This window comes from Akebia trifoliata, chromosome 11, assembly GCF_017979445.1.
Source record: "Akebia trifoliata isolate Shusen 1 chromosome 11, ASM1797944v1, whole genome shotgun sequence".
NCBI lineage: Eukaryota > Viridiplantae > Streptophyta > Magnoliopsida > Ranunculales > Lardizabalaceae > Akebia > Akebia trifoliata.
Window position 1 is genome coordinate 45,937,682 of NC_141385.1, and position 18,177 is coordinate 45,955,858.

Here is an 18,177-nt window from a genome sequence, read left to right on the forward strand (position 1 = left end):
TCCGAGAAAGAGGCTTTGTAAGAGCGTCGGCAAGCTGATCAGTGGAAGAAACATGGGACACGCGAAGCATAGAGCGTTGAACAAGATCCCGGACAAAATGATAATCAATGGAGATGTGCTTCATGCGAGAGTGAAAAATGGGATTAGCACAAAGGTACGTTGCACCAATGTTATCACTGTAAATAACTGGTGGCGAGGGGAGTGAGACCCCAAGTTCAGCAAGTAGAGACCTAACCCACTGAACTTCCGATGCAGCAGAGGCAATTGCTCTGTACTCAGCTTCAGTAGAGGAGCGGGCGACAGAGCGCTGCTTCTTCGAGCTCCACGAGATGGGATTAGGACCAAGAAAGAGAACATAGGCCCCTGTAGATGTGCGATCATCAAAATTCCCCACCCAGTCAGCATCGGTGAAACAGTGAAGGGACAGAGAAGAGCTGGCACGAAGGCGAAGTCCAAGATCACGAGTACCGTTTAGATAGCGGAGTAGACGCTTGGCAGCACCCCAATGACGTTCAGACGGTGCATGCATAAATTGTGAGAGTTTGTTAACTGCGAAGGCAATGTCTGGGCGCGTGACAAGCAGGTACTGAAGACTTCCAATAACCTGTCGATACATAGTGGCATCCGTGGGGGGAGAGCCATCATAAAGTGAAAGTATAGTACCAACTGCAAGAGGTGTCTGAACCGGTTTAGAAAAGAGCATGTTGTGTCGTGTAAGTAAGTCCACAATGTACTTCCGTTGGGAAAGGAAGCATGAGTTTTTGTGCGAGAGAACTTCGATACCGAGAAAGTAAGATAACGATCCCAAGTCTTTGATAGAGAACCGGGCAGCCAACTGATCAATGACACGAGAAACAAAAATAGTATCGCTACCCGTGATAATTAAGTCATCAACATACACCAGGAAGTAAGCAGTGAGACCATTGTGGTTGAACACAAAGAGAGACGTGTCCGACTGGGCATGAACAAAGCCCAATTGAAGCAAAAAGCTACGAAGTTCTTGATACCACGCCCGAGGTGCTTGCTTAAGACCGTAGATGGCTTTCTTTAGTTTGCAAACATAAGAGGGAAAATTGGCATCAATAAAGCCAGGTGGTTGTGCCATATAGACCTCTTCATCAAGATGACCATGAAGGAAAGCATTATTGACGTCAAGTTGCCGAAGAGCCCAACTGCGTGACAGTGCCAGACTCAGAATAAGACGAACAGTAGTGGGCTTAACAACCGGACTGAAAGTGTCATAGTAATCAATGCCGGGTCGTTGGTGAAAACCTTTGGCAACAAGGCGAGCTTTGTATTTGTCAATAGATCCATCAGGATTGCGCTTGATTCGAAACACCCATTTACAACCAACTATATTTTGCGAGCCACTAGAAGGAACAAGATCCCACGTACCATTCCGAAGGAGGGCATCAAACTCAGTGGACATAGCAGAGCGCCATCGTGGATTAGCAAGGGCTTGAGTTACACTTGTGGGCTCAAAGTCAGTAGGTGGATGGGAAGAGATAAGGCAATACTTGGGGTTCGGCTTGTGAATGTTATTTTTGGAGCGGGTGAGCATAGGGTGGCTATTGGAGACGGGTCTGGGCAAGGTGGAAGTGATAGGGGGAATGGGAGAGACAAAGGAAGAGCTCGATGGTGAGGAATCATCATTGGAGGCCGTGAGCGAGACCGAGGATGAGGGTTCATCATTGAGCAAGAGAGACGAACTGGCCGCACCACCACGTGAGGTAGACGGGGCTTCAAAGAAAAGAGAAGAAGATGACGAAGGACTCGAGGGTGGGACAGATGAGACGGGTATGGAAAATGGAAAAACGTCTTCGACGAACTCAACATGACGAGAAGTAAATATTTTGGAAGAAGATTGATCATAGCAGATATATGCACTTTGTGTTAAAGAGTAGCCTAGAAAGACACAAGCACGAGATCGAGGTTCCAATTTATGAGCGGTATACGGACGCAACCATGGGTAACACTGACAGCCAAAGACACGAAGCTTTTGAAAATTAGGGGAATGACCAAACAATTTTTCAAATGAAGACATCATGGAGAGATTGGTTTTAGGCATGCGGTTAATGAGGTAGGTAGCTGTGGCAAAAGCAAAGGGCCAAAAAGTAAGGGGGATGGACGCATGATGGAGGAGAGTGAGACCGGTATCGACAATATGACGGTGTCGACGTTCTGAAAAGCCATTGTGTTCGAGAGTATGTGGAGGTGTTGTGAGATGTGTAATCCCACTAGATGCAAGAAAGGAATGGAGTGCAATATATTCCCCCCCGTTGTCTGTGTATAAGGTAACTATTTTAGTTTTGAAGTAGTTTTCCACAAGAGACTTAAATTTGACAAAGGTTTCAAGAACATCTGCTTTTCGTCTTAGAGGATATAACCATATGTACTTAGTAAAGTGGTCAACAAAAACAACATAGTACTTAAATCCATCAACGGAGAGAATAGGAGAAGACCACACATCAGAAAAAATTAATTCAAGGGGTGTTGAAGATGAAAGGGTAGATTCATAAAATGGAAGCTTGTGACTTTTATTAATTTTGCAAGAATTACAAGAAAAGTTTGATAGAAGACGGGAAGATAAAGAAAAGACGTTAGATGAGGCTAAATGACGAATAATTTTGTGGGATGGGTGACCAAGACGGGAATGCCACAAAGACAGGGAGTGAGGGACAGACAAGAGAGCACGTGGTGGAGCTGACGAGCCCATCGTGACCGGCCAATAATAAACTCCGTCCTTATGTGGTCCTTGGAGAAGAAGGGCCCCCGTTTGACGATCCTTCACCTGAAAGCCAGACATGGAAAAGACAACAACAACATTGTTAGTGTTACATAATTGTGAGACAGAGATAAGATTTTTTGTCATAGTTGAAACACAAAGAGTATTTGGGAAGGATAATGAGGATGAAGTGGGTAGATTTAGGGAGCCAATATGAGTGATGACCAGGCCTTTCCCATTACCAATGACAATGTCATCAAAACCATCATAAGGAGAGTGAAGCGAAAGGTTCGCAAGATCAGTAGAGACGTGATGAGAGGCGCCCGAGTCTAAGATCCATTCAGATGGTGTTGACGAAGCTGATGGATGAGTGGCCGTGTGAGCACTTGGTGGCATATAGGCTGGACGAGGCCGGGGACGTGACTGTTGGACAGTGGGAGTCCATGGAATATGCTTGAAAAAGGAACAGCGTTTTGCGGAATGGCCGTGTTGTTCACACAACTGGCAGCGACCGAGATACGGGCGTTGTCCTTGATTGTTGACGGGAAATGAAGGCCGAGATGTCAAGGAGACATGTGACGATCGGGCTGACTGACCGCGAGGTTGGTTAAAGGAGCGGGGAAGACCACGCGATGGTTGGGGTGATGAAGCATAACTCTGTGGGGAAGACCGAGTAGCAGGGAAAGCTGTGGCAGGGATAGGAGAAGATGAATCTGTTTTGACCGCCAGTTGTGCTTCATGGTTGAGCAGTTTCTCATGTAGCTCATCGAAAGAGATGGATGTTTCTCGTGCTTGAATAGCGTTAGAGAGTTCTTTATAGTTCTCGTCAAGGCCATTAAGAATTTTTATGACGAGATCTTCAGAATCAACCGAGACGTTCATAAGGGCTAATGCATCAACAGTGGTTTTGATATCTTGCATATACTCAGTGATAGACTGAGTACCTTTGACGGGGTTGGTGAGGCGACTCTTGAGACCGAGAATGCGACCGCGAGTCGGCTTAGCATAGGTGTTGGAAAGAGTCGTCCAAGCATCATAGGATGTTTTTGCAGTAGCAATGAATGGGATTAGTGACGGTGTGAGAGAACCGATAATGGCGTTGAGCAAGAGTTGGTCTTGACGGATCCATAAGAGATAATCTGGATTGGGTGATGAGACACCGTTTTGCATGATGGTGGAAGGTGGACATGGCTTTGTTCCATCAATAAATCCGAGTAAGTCGTAGCCGATGAGAAGCGTTTGAAATTGGAGCCTCCATGCGGTGTAATTTGTGGATGTGAGTTTTAGAGGTGCTTGTGCCGAAACATTAATAGCAATGAGGTGTGTGGTGTTGTCTAGAGGATTAATAACGGTGGGGTGGGGGGTGGTAGATGACGGTGTGGTTGGAGTGGAGGCCATGACTTAGAAAGAAATTTTTTTGTGGTGGAGGTGTGATCGGCTAGCGTTAAGAAATGGGTGGCGTTAGCCTTGAGGCTCTGATACCATGTAAGGATCTTATTTGATTGAGAATTCTTAAATGGTTATTACAAATGCCCCAATAGGATATTTATAGGTATTACAAGAATAATCTAGAAAGTCTCAATTATCCTATTCTAGAAGTTTGTAAGAATATTCTAGAAAGTCACAACTATCTTAATCTAGAATATTATAAGAATAATCTAGAAAGTCTCAACTATCCTAATCTAGAAGATTACATGATTAATCTAGTAAGTCAAGAATAATCAAGAATAATCCGGAGATATCCTATTACTTAGTTCATTATATCTAGTAAGATGATGTGATATTGAGTAGGATCAATCAAAATATTAGATTGGATTCCTCAAATTTGGATTTATGTCACCCTCTATTATCAAAACTTGCATTGAAAATAGCGAAATTCCTATTTCAACACACTATTATTTTTTAATTTTGATACTTCTATCATTTTTTTATTTAAAATATTTTGGGTAAGTGTAGAAATTTTACTATTTAGTCATGCTAGGGTAACAGTGAAATTGAGATAGTTTCACACATTGATGTGCACATAACCATAGATGCTTCTCACTCGTATCTCGATGAAAAGCATTTATGCTTCTATACACACATCCACATCAACAATGCGTGAAACAATGTCAATTGCAATGTTACTTCAGCATTTTCCTTCACTATTTTATGAAGATAACTTTTTTACTCATTTACTAAAATTAAAGTGGAAAAAATATTTACAATTTTATAAAACAGTAACCTTTTTTTTCCCCTCTAAAACGGTAGGTTTTCCATTTTCTGAATCAAAATATATAGTGAGCTAAAATGAGAATTTCACAAAACAAATTTATACCTTTTTAGGAAATTCCCCAACTCTTAAGAATGGTTATATTGTTGTTCATTTCTCAATAAAGTTTATTTTCCATCAAAACCTTTAATTAGTTTACAAATTAACATCTCTTGTAGTCATTTTGTGAAGTCTTGTTCCAAGTTGCTCAAGCTGGCTAACCTTTCAAAGTTAAGTAGAAAAATCGAAGGTCAATCAAAACTATTCTACAACTTTTTAAGAGATAATTATCACTTGAAGTCTTTACTTGTTTAAATTTAGATAACATTTATGTTTCTTCATGTCTGTCAAACAAACTACAATGTAGCTAAAATAAAATAAAAATACCAGCATTAGTTCATTGTATATGACATTATGGTAGCCTATGCCGACTAAAAAGTTCATCTAATCTACCCATAGTAGGAATACAACATTTAACAAAAAACCAATTAGTTCTCTCCCAAATTATTAGATTTAGATTTTTAGCTTCTGAGGTACAAGAAATAAGAACCAATCAAATGGGTAATAGGTAACGCCCACAAATCATTTGTGTGGCGCCATCGACATGGGTTTGTCGACACTTAGGGGGAGAACCAAACCTTGATTATTGTTTGTTGATGTAGGAGAAGACAAGATTAATTTAAAGTTGACAACATGATATGCTGGATAAAATTAAAAAAAATTAATAATAATTAAAAAGTTGACAATGAGATTTTGTGATTCCAAAGCCACAATTCTTCGTCACTAAGCACAAGCTAATATTCCCATTTTTTGAGTGCTTTTTGTCTCCCTAATTAAACACTAATGTCTTAGTGCTTTGGACCAATGGAGTTCATAGCCAATCCAAGAGAAAGAGAGAGACCTTTCTGCCCATCCTTTCATGTCGCTGGTTCGGATAACAAATGGGACCCAATGAGCGAACATCCGCTTGACCACAAAGTACGCGCAAAGTATAATTCTCCTTTAGAAGATGATTGCAGTCATATGGAGAGATAGGGTGGGGGGGCACTCTTCAGCCTACTTTCCTAATCGATTTTCTTGGCTTTTTTTATTCCTTATCAACTTTCCATTTTCTTTTGAAAATAGGGTGGGATACATATTGATATATTTCTCTGGTTTTTAGATTCAAAAACTCGGCTCACCATTGAGTCGAGTCAAACTTAATGACTCACAAGTGTACTTGTGTGAGTCAAATAATGTATATTATATTTATTAAAACATTAAAAAATACATTATAGTTTACTAGAAGATGGCATGTGTACACACACATGTATCCGAAGGGCCTATTTGTAATTTAAAGTATTAATTGAACGGTGGTTTTGAAGATTACATAGCAAAAATGATATTTTTATAATTTTAGAAACTAACCAACGTTATTTTAATGACTTGCAATTGTAATTTTCTCGAGTTTTACCAAAATGACCTTGATTATATTAAGTTCAAAAGTTAAGGTGGGGGCATTTTTGAGATCCAAATGTTGGTGTCGAACCACTTCTATGTAACCTTCTCTCATTACAATTGTAAATATTTGGTTAGAAAACTCGGCTCCCACGTGAGAGATGTGTTTTAGACGTCTCTAATTTGTACATTTTCATCTCTTCGAAGTACAAAGGCATCTAACAAAATTTGAGTGAAACATAGCAAATTGGCATGGCCACTACGCAAGGATGGCACATAAATTAGTGATCCGATTTTCTAACTTTTAATTACTAATTTGGACTTTTTTCGTGCTAATCAAATGATTTGGACTTGAACCCATAGCTTTTTTTTTTTTTTTTGTTGAAAGGTCAACAAGGTTATGGTAGACCCAAACCAACTACAATTGAAAAATCAGGACACCAGAAGCATCTTGATAAATAATATAGACAAGGTCGTTAGAGAGCAACTCACAATCTAATTCAGTACAACTTAAACTATTGTGATAAGAAGCAAGCATGTCAACAGTCCTATTGACCTCTCTAAAGACATGGGTGAAGGATACTTCGTTGAATCTGTCAAACAAGTTCCTTATAGGAAGAACCACATGAAGTACACTCTACAAGGAGCTCCACCTACCCTTCAGGATTTGGATAGTGAGCAAGGAATCAGATTGGATTTGAATCTTATAGCATTGTTTAGAGATTACTAATCATAGAGAATGCCCCGAAGCTCATGGGAATTGACAGAGATTAGAGCTTCACATCCAACAATAATCGTCAAAAACTTCTCCTTCACTGTTTTTAATAATTGCTTCAAACCTTCCTCTACTCGTGGAGAAGGAATTATCAGAGTTAATGGTCCAAAGTCCTTGATCTGATTTAGGCCAAGAGCAATACCTACTCGGCTTATGGATAAAGCTAGCCTGAAGACCCCAAGCATGAGTGAAGGCAAGATTCAATTCAGAGTCTTCAATGTCTTCTAGCAATTCTTCAAAGTTGATCCAAATATCTTCAACAATCTTACAAATAATCAACTTCGGATCAAAGCATTTATTTTGATAAATTTTATTGCAACGCTCCCTCCAAATGTGGTATATAAATGCACAAATAGTCATTTGCTTCACCCTTTGAATAATCGACTTTCCTTTGAAGTTTTCGATAGTCCATTCAACCTCTTTGACCTAATTACAGGAGACTTGACCCATAACTTAGTTGATATAATGTAACGCAATTTGGAGGATGTGGGTTCAAATCTGCTTACCCACCAAAAAAAAATATTAAATAGTTTTTAGTAAATCTAAAATTAAGATTTATATTTATATTTTGATTTTCAAAGAAATAACAATTTGATTATTTAAAATAAATGACTCAGTGCATTTCCAAGTTTACTTGCTAGCTTTAATCAATGAGTTAGATCAACAAGTTTTATGATTGAGTCAACTCAAAATTCAATCAAGATAATTGACTTGGCAAACTTTCGAGTCGAGTCAACTAATGAAAAATGTGGGAAGAGGCATGGGACCATGTAAGGTGGGGAGCACATTTATGTAGAAGTTGAGAAAAAACATAGGCAAAAGATTTCATAACTGTGTCCTTGCTTTAAATGAGGTTAGGGATGAGCACATCTTCCAATACAAACAGTTAAGAGGATGTGTGGGACCATAGTCCTATGGAAGAACCGCTGGCTTGCTTAGATAGTGGTAGGGAATATGGGCATATGGGCATGTTTTTCTTTTTGGATTATTTTGACTTGGAGGGGGTGGGGGGGAGTTGGAGGTTGCATTTGTATGGGTTTTGTGTTGGTGTGTAATGTGTGTTTGATGTGTTGTTGAAAGTTAGGGTTTGGGAATAGGTATTGGGTCCCCCTTGGAAATGCATGTAAAAGGGTGGAGGCGTGTTGTGTCTTCCTTCCAATGAGGAAAGCAAGAGGGGATATGATTGTGTCTTTGTGTAGTATTCTTTTGTCCCCCCCTCTCTATCAATCTCATGAGAGAAAGTGAGAGGATTCACTTAACTACAATGTGAATCCTCACACATGAATCATGTCATGGCACACACACATAACTCTATCTCTCTCTCTCCAACTCCAATATTATATATCTCTCATGCTCCCTATATTTCTCTCCCTCTCTCTTTCACCCACCAATTTTATATACATCTCATGCTCCCTATAATGAAGTAGCTTATAATGATAACTTGGGTTATGGAGAATTTAATCATCTTATTTGAAAATGGTGTAATAAAAGAAGGAAAGAAAGAAAGAAAATGATTATTATTGACTTATGCACAAGACATTGAAGTGAAAAAGAGGAAAAAAAGAAATTGACCTTGGACATGACATTAAAGTTTAAGTGAAAGAAAAAAAAAAAAAAAAAGATAAAAAAGAAAAAGTAAAAAGGAATTGGTAAGGTTGATAAGCTTCTTCTAATCTCTTTGTGCCATTTATGAAGTATAGTTTTAAAACTCAGTTGAGTCAATTTAAAAGTCAACTAAGTCGATTTGACACTATTGGATTTTGAGAAAACTTGATCCTAAACATGATGGAATCAACTTCACAAGTCAACTTGCCAAATGATCAAATTAATTTTGTTAAATTGGTGAAGTCAGCTCGAAAATTCTCTGAGTCGGGTCAACAATGTGACTTAGTTGTTCAACAATATAATGTTCCAGTGGAGAATGAAAACTATATTTTAAAATATTTTTTAATTATTTATAAATTTAATATATCTTTTTTGATTTGTTAGAGTCGACTCGCGAGTTGTGTACAATATTGTATATTTGTATGTAAGAGAAAAATTAATCAAATAAAAAAAAAAAAAAAAAAAAGAGAATTTGATCGGACCTAGGCGTAGGTTAGGAGTACCTAGGCGTCGGTGTGATAGGTAGCTGCTGCTAAATGGGATCTGACCCTTCAAGTTTGTGGAGATTAATGACTTTGTGTGGATTCTGTACTCCAGGAGTTTTGAACATTACCTAGTTCCACATTTTCTTTTTTCGCCATGTGGCATATTATTTAACCTCCACTAACTTATGAATATTTTAATTCTATCATTTTTAAAAGGGAAAATTACTTAAAAGACCATGGCTGAGGGATTTTTTTTTCTAAATGGTGCCTAAGTTTCGGGTGGTTTCTAGATAGTTCATTTAAGAAAACCTTTTTTTTTCTTAATGGTTTATCATTAACTGCAAACTCACTACTTTTATTTATTGTCAAGGTCAACATTTTTGTTGTCGAACTCACCAATTTTTATTTATTGTCAAGCTCACCAATGTTATTAACTGTCGAGTTCACCAATTTTTCTTGATGAATCTGATAATTTTTTAAAATGTCGAAATCAATAATAAAATTTGGTGAACTCGGCACTGGTAAAACCCACCCATCTCTATTTTTTGAGTATTTCCGATTAATAATTGGAGTTGACCATATTCACAATGGGCTTGAAGCCTACACACAAATTTATTCATAAGCTCATGACCAAAGATTTTAAAATACAAAAGTTTGAAATATATTCATTTCAATATAAGACACTTGGTAAAAACTATGTAATCTCTACATATATGATGGAAAGATTATTTAATGAATAACGTTTACATTATCTCTATAAATATATAATAATTTCAAAATCATGTATTGGTAAATAGAGTTAAAAAATGTTCTCTGGAACAAAATTCAAGGGCCTACAGGCCCTCTTTAAAGCAAGCCCATCACAATTGATAAAAACACTACTAGGTAATCCATAAGGACTAAATAGATAGCCCAAACAAAAAAAATGAGATAATTATAATTCGAGGTTTGGGCTTGTGTTGCCATCACATAAGTTAGCCTTATTGGGCCATTTCATACCATATACTGATCATTATGTGATGAACTATTCTTGCAGACATTTCTCCCTGTTTCATGGACACCCATAATCTTTGAATTTCCATGAACCATATTAAATTAAGTTGCAACGCATAATTTACATGGGGAAATTCATCAATGGCAAGCTTATGAAGCTACCTACATGAACTCTCAATAACAGAAGAATTGGCATAGACTTAATGGAATGGAGGAATAGGATTCGTTTAGGAAACCACAAATCTTTGGGACAATGAAACAACCCATAACTGTAATTTGCATGCGTGTATGTGTATGTGTGTGTGTGTGTGTGTGAGAGAGAGAGAGAGTGAGACAGCACCAGTTTCAGCAGCCAACATTAGGGAGCCAATGTTGAGAGCTAAAATTGTCCTATATGAGTTAAAAGTTTCAGATTGGACTGACTTTTTGTGATGAGATCTTCACAAAAAAATTCAGCCCAATGTGAAATTTCCAACCCCATCAAAAGTGGTCTACAAATTGAAGAAATTGTGGACCGTTGAATTTTACCGATAATTTGTTTACCAATTTTGATGGGAATAGAAGTAGAATGGGCTGATTTTTATTTTTTTTTAGAATGATCTTACCATAGAGATCATCCTCAAATAAATCAGCCCAATCTGAAACTTTTAACCGATATAGGACAACTGTTGGCTGCCGAATTTGAACCTTTATATGTATAGGGGTTGCATTCGGGAGGCATCCACAAGTGACAACTATTTTTCTCTCTCTCAGGTACCATCCATTTTACAAGATCCAATGTCATCTGGAGGTGTAGAAAACATTGAAAAAATGAACATTCGGGTGGTTGTGTAAAAAGTTGTCTATTTTAGATGTCCCCAAACATGTCCCTATATATATATATATATATATATATATGAGCACCCCTCCAAAATGATGAAGCTTGGCATCTTGTTGAAATGTTCAAATTCAACAACTAAAAAAAAGGGTGCTAAAGTTGAAACTCGGCATTTTGGTGAAATGTTCAAATTCACTAAGAGAGAGAAAGAGAGAGAGAGTAATTCTCACTCAAATACTGAAACCTCTCCATTCCAACTGCATGAAGCAATCACGTTTGGGAGTCGAGGATGGAAAGCAACATCTATGCATGCCTGCTCATATGCTTTTATTTTCCTTAGAAGCTCAGAGGACCTATAGCTATAAAAGTATATACATCCATCAGAGGAGCCCGAAGCAAGTTTTTCCCCATCCAAGCTGAAACTGCACTTGATGGGGAACCCAGATACTCCGTGCTTCTCGTACCTTTTGTATTTGTCTAGCCTGAAAGGAGGAGTGGACGAGAAGACCGCAATGTAGTTCCCATTTGACTGTGCAACAAAAAATGGATTAAATGGGTGATACCGAATACATGGGCATGTATAAGCTTCCACATAAACCTGATACAAACAGAGGAACACATGAGCTCTACCGAATGTATAACAATATCATTATCAGGATATATTTCTACCACTACGAGTGTCTATCTTCCAGCCAAACATATTAAGGTAAAGATAAAAAATAAATAAATAAACAAATAAGACAAAAATAATAAATTAAGAGCACCGATTGAACTACATTGTAGTAATGGAGGCTGTTGTGTATAAGATGAACATGGATCGGTATAACCTGACTAAGATAACATGTGTCAGCAGCTCTCAGAAGGGAGTAGGGCATCATAAAGACCACAATCAATAATGGATAGCCAAGAGGATTCCACTTTGAAAGATTTGAAAAAGAGATTCCCATTCAATTATGATCAATCTATTCACATATCCATTATTTCGATTAGGTATTCCTCCATAAATAAGCATTGTAACTTCATTTTAAAATCAATGAAGATTTAATCCAATTTGCGTGGAAAAGCTTTGAGGCCCACTCTCACTTTGGACCAGGATGTAGGATCTACCTGTAATCTGATCATTTTGCCATTTTATTCCCATTGTATTCTTTGTTTTAAGATCAGATCATCAAGTTACAAACTAGGCCCGGACCAAATAAACGGTAAAAGCAAAGAAACTAATAATTTTTTTTATTCCAAAAAAAATCATTGGTCAGTTATCCACGTATAAATTGCAATTTACAAGAAACAGCTTACATTACAACTTAGAAGACAACATAAAATTTTTTTGAGTAACCCGAGTTACAACTCCTCAAGCTCCTACAACCCTCTATGTTAGTTAAACCAAATCAACTTTGAAACCACTAAAAAAAAATCCTGAGTTGGTATTCATTTGAAATTCAGAAAGTGATTGGGCACACCGAATTTTGATAAATGGGTATTTGGCATTCCCACTGAACAGACATTTTTTTCCCTTGTAAATGCAAAACTGACCACTGTTCTCATCAGTTCAAAAAGGTAACTTTGTCTTTAACAAGGGTAGCTTAGTCTTTTTCAGTACAAGTGCCCCATTATCAGATGTTACCTGCCAATTACTTCCAAAATATTCATGTCAAATATTAGAGGTTTATCGAAAAGATGATCTCAGCACATCTATACCTTATCCCAAATAATGGTGTCCGCAATATGAATTATATTTCTCCATCCAAATCTATCATAAAGAGTAAAATAGAACATTAAAAAGGATAATAAATTTTATATCCACAAGTATATCTGTAATTTTCTAGCAAGCGGAACCATTATTTGATGATGTAATAAAGGTCTAAAGTGAATCATGGTTGAGTTCTTGTACCTGATTAGACAGAGGTACTTGTCGCAAGACATCCCAAACAATAATAGAATTTTCGCTGACATTGCCTTTGGAGACATCACTGGAAGAGATGAAATGTTTGGCATCAACACTGAATTCAACGTCTAGGATTGGGCCAAGATTTCGCATGTAATCTTGTACCACTTTGCCAACTCTTATATCCCATAGTCTGAGAAGACCCTTCGACCCTCCAGAAAGGAAGAGGTCAGAATTTTCTGGATGGAACTTTATGACCCCCACAACTTGATCCTCTTTGAAAAGCTGTGTTTGTATTCCTTTCTCAACATCAATTAACCTTGATGAGCAATCGTATCCACAAGAAAGTAAAGACAACCCATGATGGGACCACCTCACATCTTTAACTGCTGCATTGTGATAGTTGAAAACACGTGCCTTCTTCTGACCTATGCTCCATACATTCCATATACAGACAGTATGATCCATTCCAGCAGAAGCAAGAAGATGGGCTGCAAGAGTAAGTTTAATTAACATAAAGGGCAAGCAAGTTTTTAAATTTTGTATTTTTGTGTATATTTTGAAATGGAAATAATTTTGGAAATAATGGAAATCAGAGAAAATGATAGGAATTGTGCATTGAAATTTTAGGAATTTGATTAAACAAAAAAAACACTTGGAACCCTCTATATTAAATGAAAAATGGGTACATAAAAGGTGAGATCAATAGTGTCCTCAACAAAAAAAAATTGAAGTTATGATTAGAACGTTTGAAAAATATGTTCTAACTAAAAGTTTTGCAATCTGATTTACTTTACATATCTGTTGTTTCGATCATAGATCTTACAAGAACCATTCCTCAATCATTATTTTTTAGATTACCTTTTTTTAGTCTGATATTATTGAATATGTTGCCAATCACCAGTACTTACAGATGCTTTGGTGAGCTTGACTAATGCTATTAAAAGTGAAAGCATGGGGCATGGTGCTTAAACAGCATAAAACATGATGAGCATGCTTTTTAATTAAAAGTAAAATTAATAACTCAAAGTATTATTGTCTATAACAAAGAATTCTCACCGTGAGATGGTGACCACTGTACAGCATTGACAGCCTTTGTGTGGCTATTTAGAACTGTGGACAACCTTTCTGGAATCCTACCAATCTGCACAATGCTCTTTGCTCGACACCTCAAAGAGGATGCAATATCACGACGTATATCAGACTCTGAAATACTTCCCACCACTGAACAAGAACAAAACATCTCACGAAAACAAACAAGCATATTCAGTAATAATTGAGAATTGAAAATCAAACAAGATAAGTGCGAATAACCCTGAATTAAGCCAAATTATAAAAAGATGCATAAACAATTCACTCTATTTAATGTGCATCGTCATCATCACCAAAGCCTTATTCCAAAGATTTAGGTCTGGCTACTAAAATTTAATGTGTAATTGAAAATAACTTGTCAATTTTATGAGAACAAGACAATGCTACTAAGTGCATTACCAACATTGTTATTGTTTATGTAATACGAGTCTTTATTGTACTAAGCGTTAAAAGTATGGTACTTATGGAAAGCCTGAGCATGACAAGTCTTGAAGGCAAGAATGCAGGATGTTTCAAGTCCCTAGACACGAATGGATTTCTTATCCATCTCTTCTCTCTTCGAAAATCGTTTCATTCCAGCATTGTAATACAAGTGACCAACAATTACGATCAAATTTAGGGCATTGCAGATCTGAAGACTTGGTATGTGTCAAGAGTGGTTAGAACGGCCAACAAAGATAATCATCCCAAGATGTGTATGTTCAGGGTACAGAGTAAAATCTATTTACCACTTATTATACACAGAGAGCATGAAATAAATGGTAAAAATTAGTGGTTCCATTCTACCTAGAGCAAGAACTAAACAGAGTAAAATAGATTAAACCCTGATTTCAGTTCAAACTACAAGAAATTTGAAACGCTAAATAAATACACTTCTATTTTATTTTTTTCTCAAATGATCACTTAAATAGTAGAAACTAATTAAAATTATAAGACAGAGAAGGATAAGAAAAATGAAACCAGGTGATGTGATGACCATGGAAGGCAGGGTCGAATTAGAAACCGTTGAAGACGATGTTCCTAAGATCGCTCGCTCTCTCTTTGAGAGATATCTCCCTGGTATCAAAGGTTCTGTTTTCTGATTTGAAGAGCAATAGTTGGGACAAATTCGTGGTGAAGGATTGGCCTGTTGAGAAGGAGAAGGATTTTCCAACTTGAATCGCTTCATTGGAGCTTGTCTTACAAGCTTCTTCTCATCTTCACCTTCATCTTCATCAGAAGCAGTTGCGTAAGCATTGTATAGAAGATCCATAGCCAAAAAGTGGGGAAGTCTCTGAAAAGGAAGAAAATTCCTTTAAATTAAAGGTTATTAGGTTGCATTTAACTTATGTCTGAAAAGACAAAATCACCCATAAACTAGTGATTTGGTCATTGCTCAGCACATGCATTCAGCAATGAATTGACTTAGATTTTAAATAGAATTAAAAATTTTGATTATCATTTAATTTGTACATGTGAAATGAAATCACTCCTCAACTAGTGACTTGGTTTTTCCTCAGCAATGAAATAATTTAAAGTGTTGAAATCAATTATCATAACGTGCTTGTCCCATTGAATAAATTATTTTCCGGGGCTAGTTAAAAATATAAACATGAAAAGAAGAAGAAGAAGAAAAAATCCCAAAAAATCATCCAAAATAAACTGATATACAACTAAAACTTGGACAACCATACTAAACAAGTATTGTCGAATAACATGGAAATGAAAGCTAAGGCCACTATAAACAAGTGCAAGGAAGGTGAGAGTAGGGTGGAGTTTTCATTTAAGACCAACTTAGCTAAAGTCAACACAAACCACCTTGAAGATGATTCTTCTGTTCATCCCCTTCGCTATGCCAGCCAAGCCACAGAGACCAGTAACCCAATCCCATATGAGTGGGATGACATGGCAAGATGATGAAGGTTTAGTTGGATGTGAAGTCATAGCTTGATTACATCAATCTCTACCTCTAGTCCACCTCCAAATCCAAGCCCAATTCTCTCACGGGGATTACAGAGAAAGTTAACAGAAGTTGGAAGATATGTTTTAGTGTCAGTAATGGGCAGTTTCAGGTAGTCAGCTTCGTGAATGGAATTGCCACCATCAAGGATGGGACTCACGTTGACTTCGTAAGTCACCAGATCAAAGTCCATGTTATGACCATTGTTAATAAGAAGAACAAGAATGTCAACATCAATGCCCATACTGTTAGGATAATTCTCAACTCTGGTTCAAGATTAAGACTTAAAATAAAACTTTCTAAAGTTCAAAACACTTCTACTCAACATAATCTAGGACTGCACTTCCTAAGGAATATACGAATACCCATGGTTTAAAATATCGTATCGATTAAATGTTTCAAATGAAAAAATCATTACAGTATCGGCCAATACATTCTGATACAAACCCGATACATTAAATGTTTTGAGGTCAATATTTAGTATAGGTCTGGGCCGATACCGATTTATTCCGATATTTTAAACCATATGAATACCTAACTAACTCAACTATTATATTCGAGTTTTTTTTTTTTGTAGTTTTTAATTTTCAAGGCATCTAGGTATTTAAATTTGTGAGCTTCCTAGCACATACAGATCAACAAAAACAAATATAAGGACTGTGTCACGCACTCAAAAACTTACAAAGGGAACAAAATATGTTGCATATGTTCATGTGTTCTTCTAAAGATTTCTGGTTTAAACCCAAGTGACTGTGTTCATGAACCCAAACGAAATATAGTGCCCCATACTATCAATTCCATGTACAAAACCCTATCCGAGGGGCAAAACCAACCTGACCACCGGTGGAGTAAAGTTTTGCATATCAAGACCACCTTAGTGATTTTATTTCACATTCCCGTCTCCTCCAAAATGGTTTAAATTAGTAAATGAAATTTTTTTTTTCTTTTGATGAATATAAATTCGATTAATGATGAACAAAATTAGTAAATGAATTTTCTCAACAGAAACCAAAAAATCCCATTTTGGTATCAAAACCCTCAAAAAATTAAAGAAAAAAATATATATTATAATGCTTACAGATTCATTAATGAAAATATAAATAAATAACGGAGAAGAAACTCACAGAGCATCAACATTAAGAGGTGAAGATGACTCGGGCAACGATGACTCGACTGTAACAGGCTTCGGTAACAACTCCACATCAAGAACCCTAAAGAAGACGAGCCTGGAGGAAATTTGGTTCCTCTTCAAATCTATTTGGGCTGTAAATTTAAGAATTGGTGTGGTAATAGAATTTCAACATACCCCTCCGGATTTGGTGAATACTTGAGATCGTCTACATTTTTCAAACTAATTACACGCTCCTACAACTAGTGTAATGATTTTCTAACTCATAACTAAAAGAAAAGACCAATCATAGATTTTTGCCTTGGGATATACAATTGTATATCTCCATAAATATTTGTAGTTGTGTATCCCAAGACAAAAAATCTACGGTTCTATGAACATGCCACTGACTCACTAGTTCATGCCATAATTTGATAAATTAGGGATTGTAAGGAAAATTGTGGGAGTAAAAAAGATTTGGCACTAGTGTATTTTCACTTGGTCTACGTGGCAAAGACACAGAATCGTTGATTTTTTTTCTTCTGTATCTCAAAGAGTGTCGACAAAAAATGATCAATAGTTCTATGCTCTTGTCACGTCAGACCGAGTGAAAATACTCAAAGTCAGAGAAAATCACGACACAAAAAAAAATCCTCAACTGCCATCACTTGCTAAAAACCCTTGATTTTACTCCAAAGCTCGGTAGTCTTCAGCCTCTTCAATTTTTAGGAGTAAAAATTTCAATTTATTTGGCAGCAGTTTTCTTTTTCTTCTAATAATTCCAACTCTTCAATTCTTTAGGTTTATCTTTTTTTGAGGGATTAAACTAAAGGTAGGGTAATTTCAATCATTTACTTAGAAGACCAGGGTCAAAGGTATGTTATCGTTTTGAAAATGCCAGTATCTCAAATATATAGGGCTGATGATAAAGCCCAACAACTTGCAAGGCCGACCCGGCCCACCTGAAGGGAAAAATTAGAGAGCTGCTATTTGCACCCCAACTCTTACTTATTACACCCCAATTTCTTAAAATATTAACCCCCCCCCCCCCCCAAAAAAAAAAAA

General features: G+C 36.9%; 1 protein-coding gene, 1 long non-coding RNA gene and 1 pseudogene across 3 annotated transcripts; 2 read left to right on the top strand and 1 right to left on the bottom strand.

Annotated features, from left to right (window-relative positions):
• The first annotated feature begins 6,610 nt into the window (after window positions 1-6,610).
• Window positions 6,611-6,719, top strand: LOC147392084 (U6 spliceosomal RNA; annotated as a pseudogene).
• Window positions 6,720-10,186: 3,467 nt separating this feature from the next.
• LOC147392085 (Transducin/WD40 repeat-like superfamily protein) lies at window positions 10,187-17,356 on the bottom strand. 2 transcript variants are annotated; one of them, XM_086458587.1, is made up of 5 exons: window positions 17,129-17,356; window positions 15,026-15,357; window positions 14,033-14,197; window positions 12,980-13,464; window positions 10,187-11,686 (listed from the first exon to the last, which is right to left on the bottom strand). In XM_086458587.1, the coding sequence occupies exons 2-5, from the start codon at window positions 15,315-15,317 to the stop codon at window positions 11,315-11,317; spliced, it is 1,314 nt and encodes a 437-aa protein (XP_086314713.1). In that variant the 5' UTR covers window positions 15,318-15,357; window positions 17,129-17,356; the 3' UTR covers window positions 10,187-11,314. The 2 variants fall into 2 exon arrangements, with proteins under 2 accessions (XP_086314713.1, XP_086314712.1); XM_086458586.1 differs by having other exon boundaries at window positions 15,026-15,338; window positions 17,129-17,355.
• Window positions 14,351-15,211, top strand: LOC147392086 (uncharacterized). The gene is made up of 2 exons (XR_015182847.1): window positions 14,351-14,522; window positions 14,560-15,211. It is a non-coding gene; the product is annotated as an uncharacterized LOC147392086 (long non-coding RNA).
• Window positions 17,357-18,177: the final 821 nt, after the last annotated feature.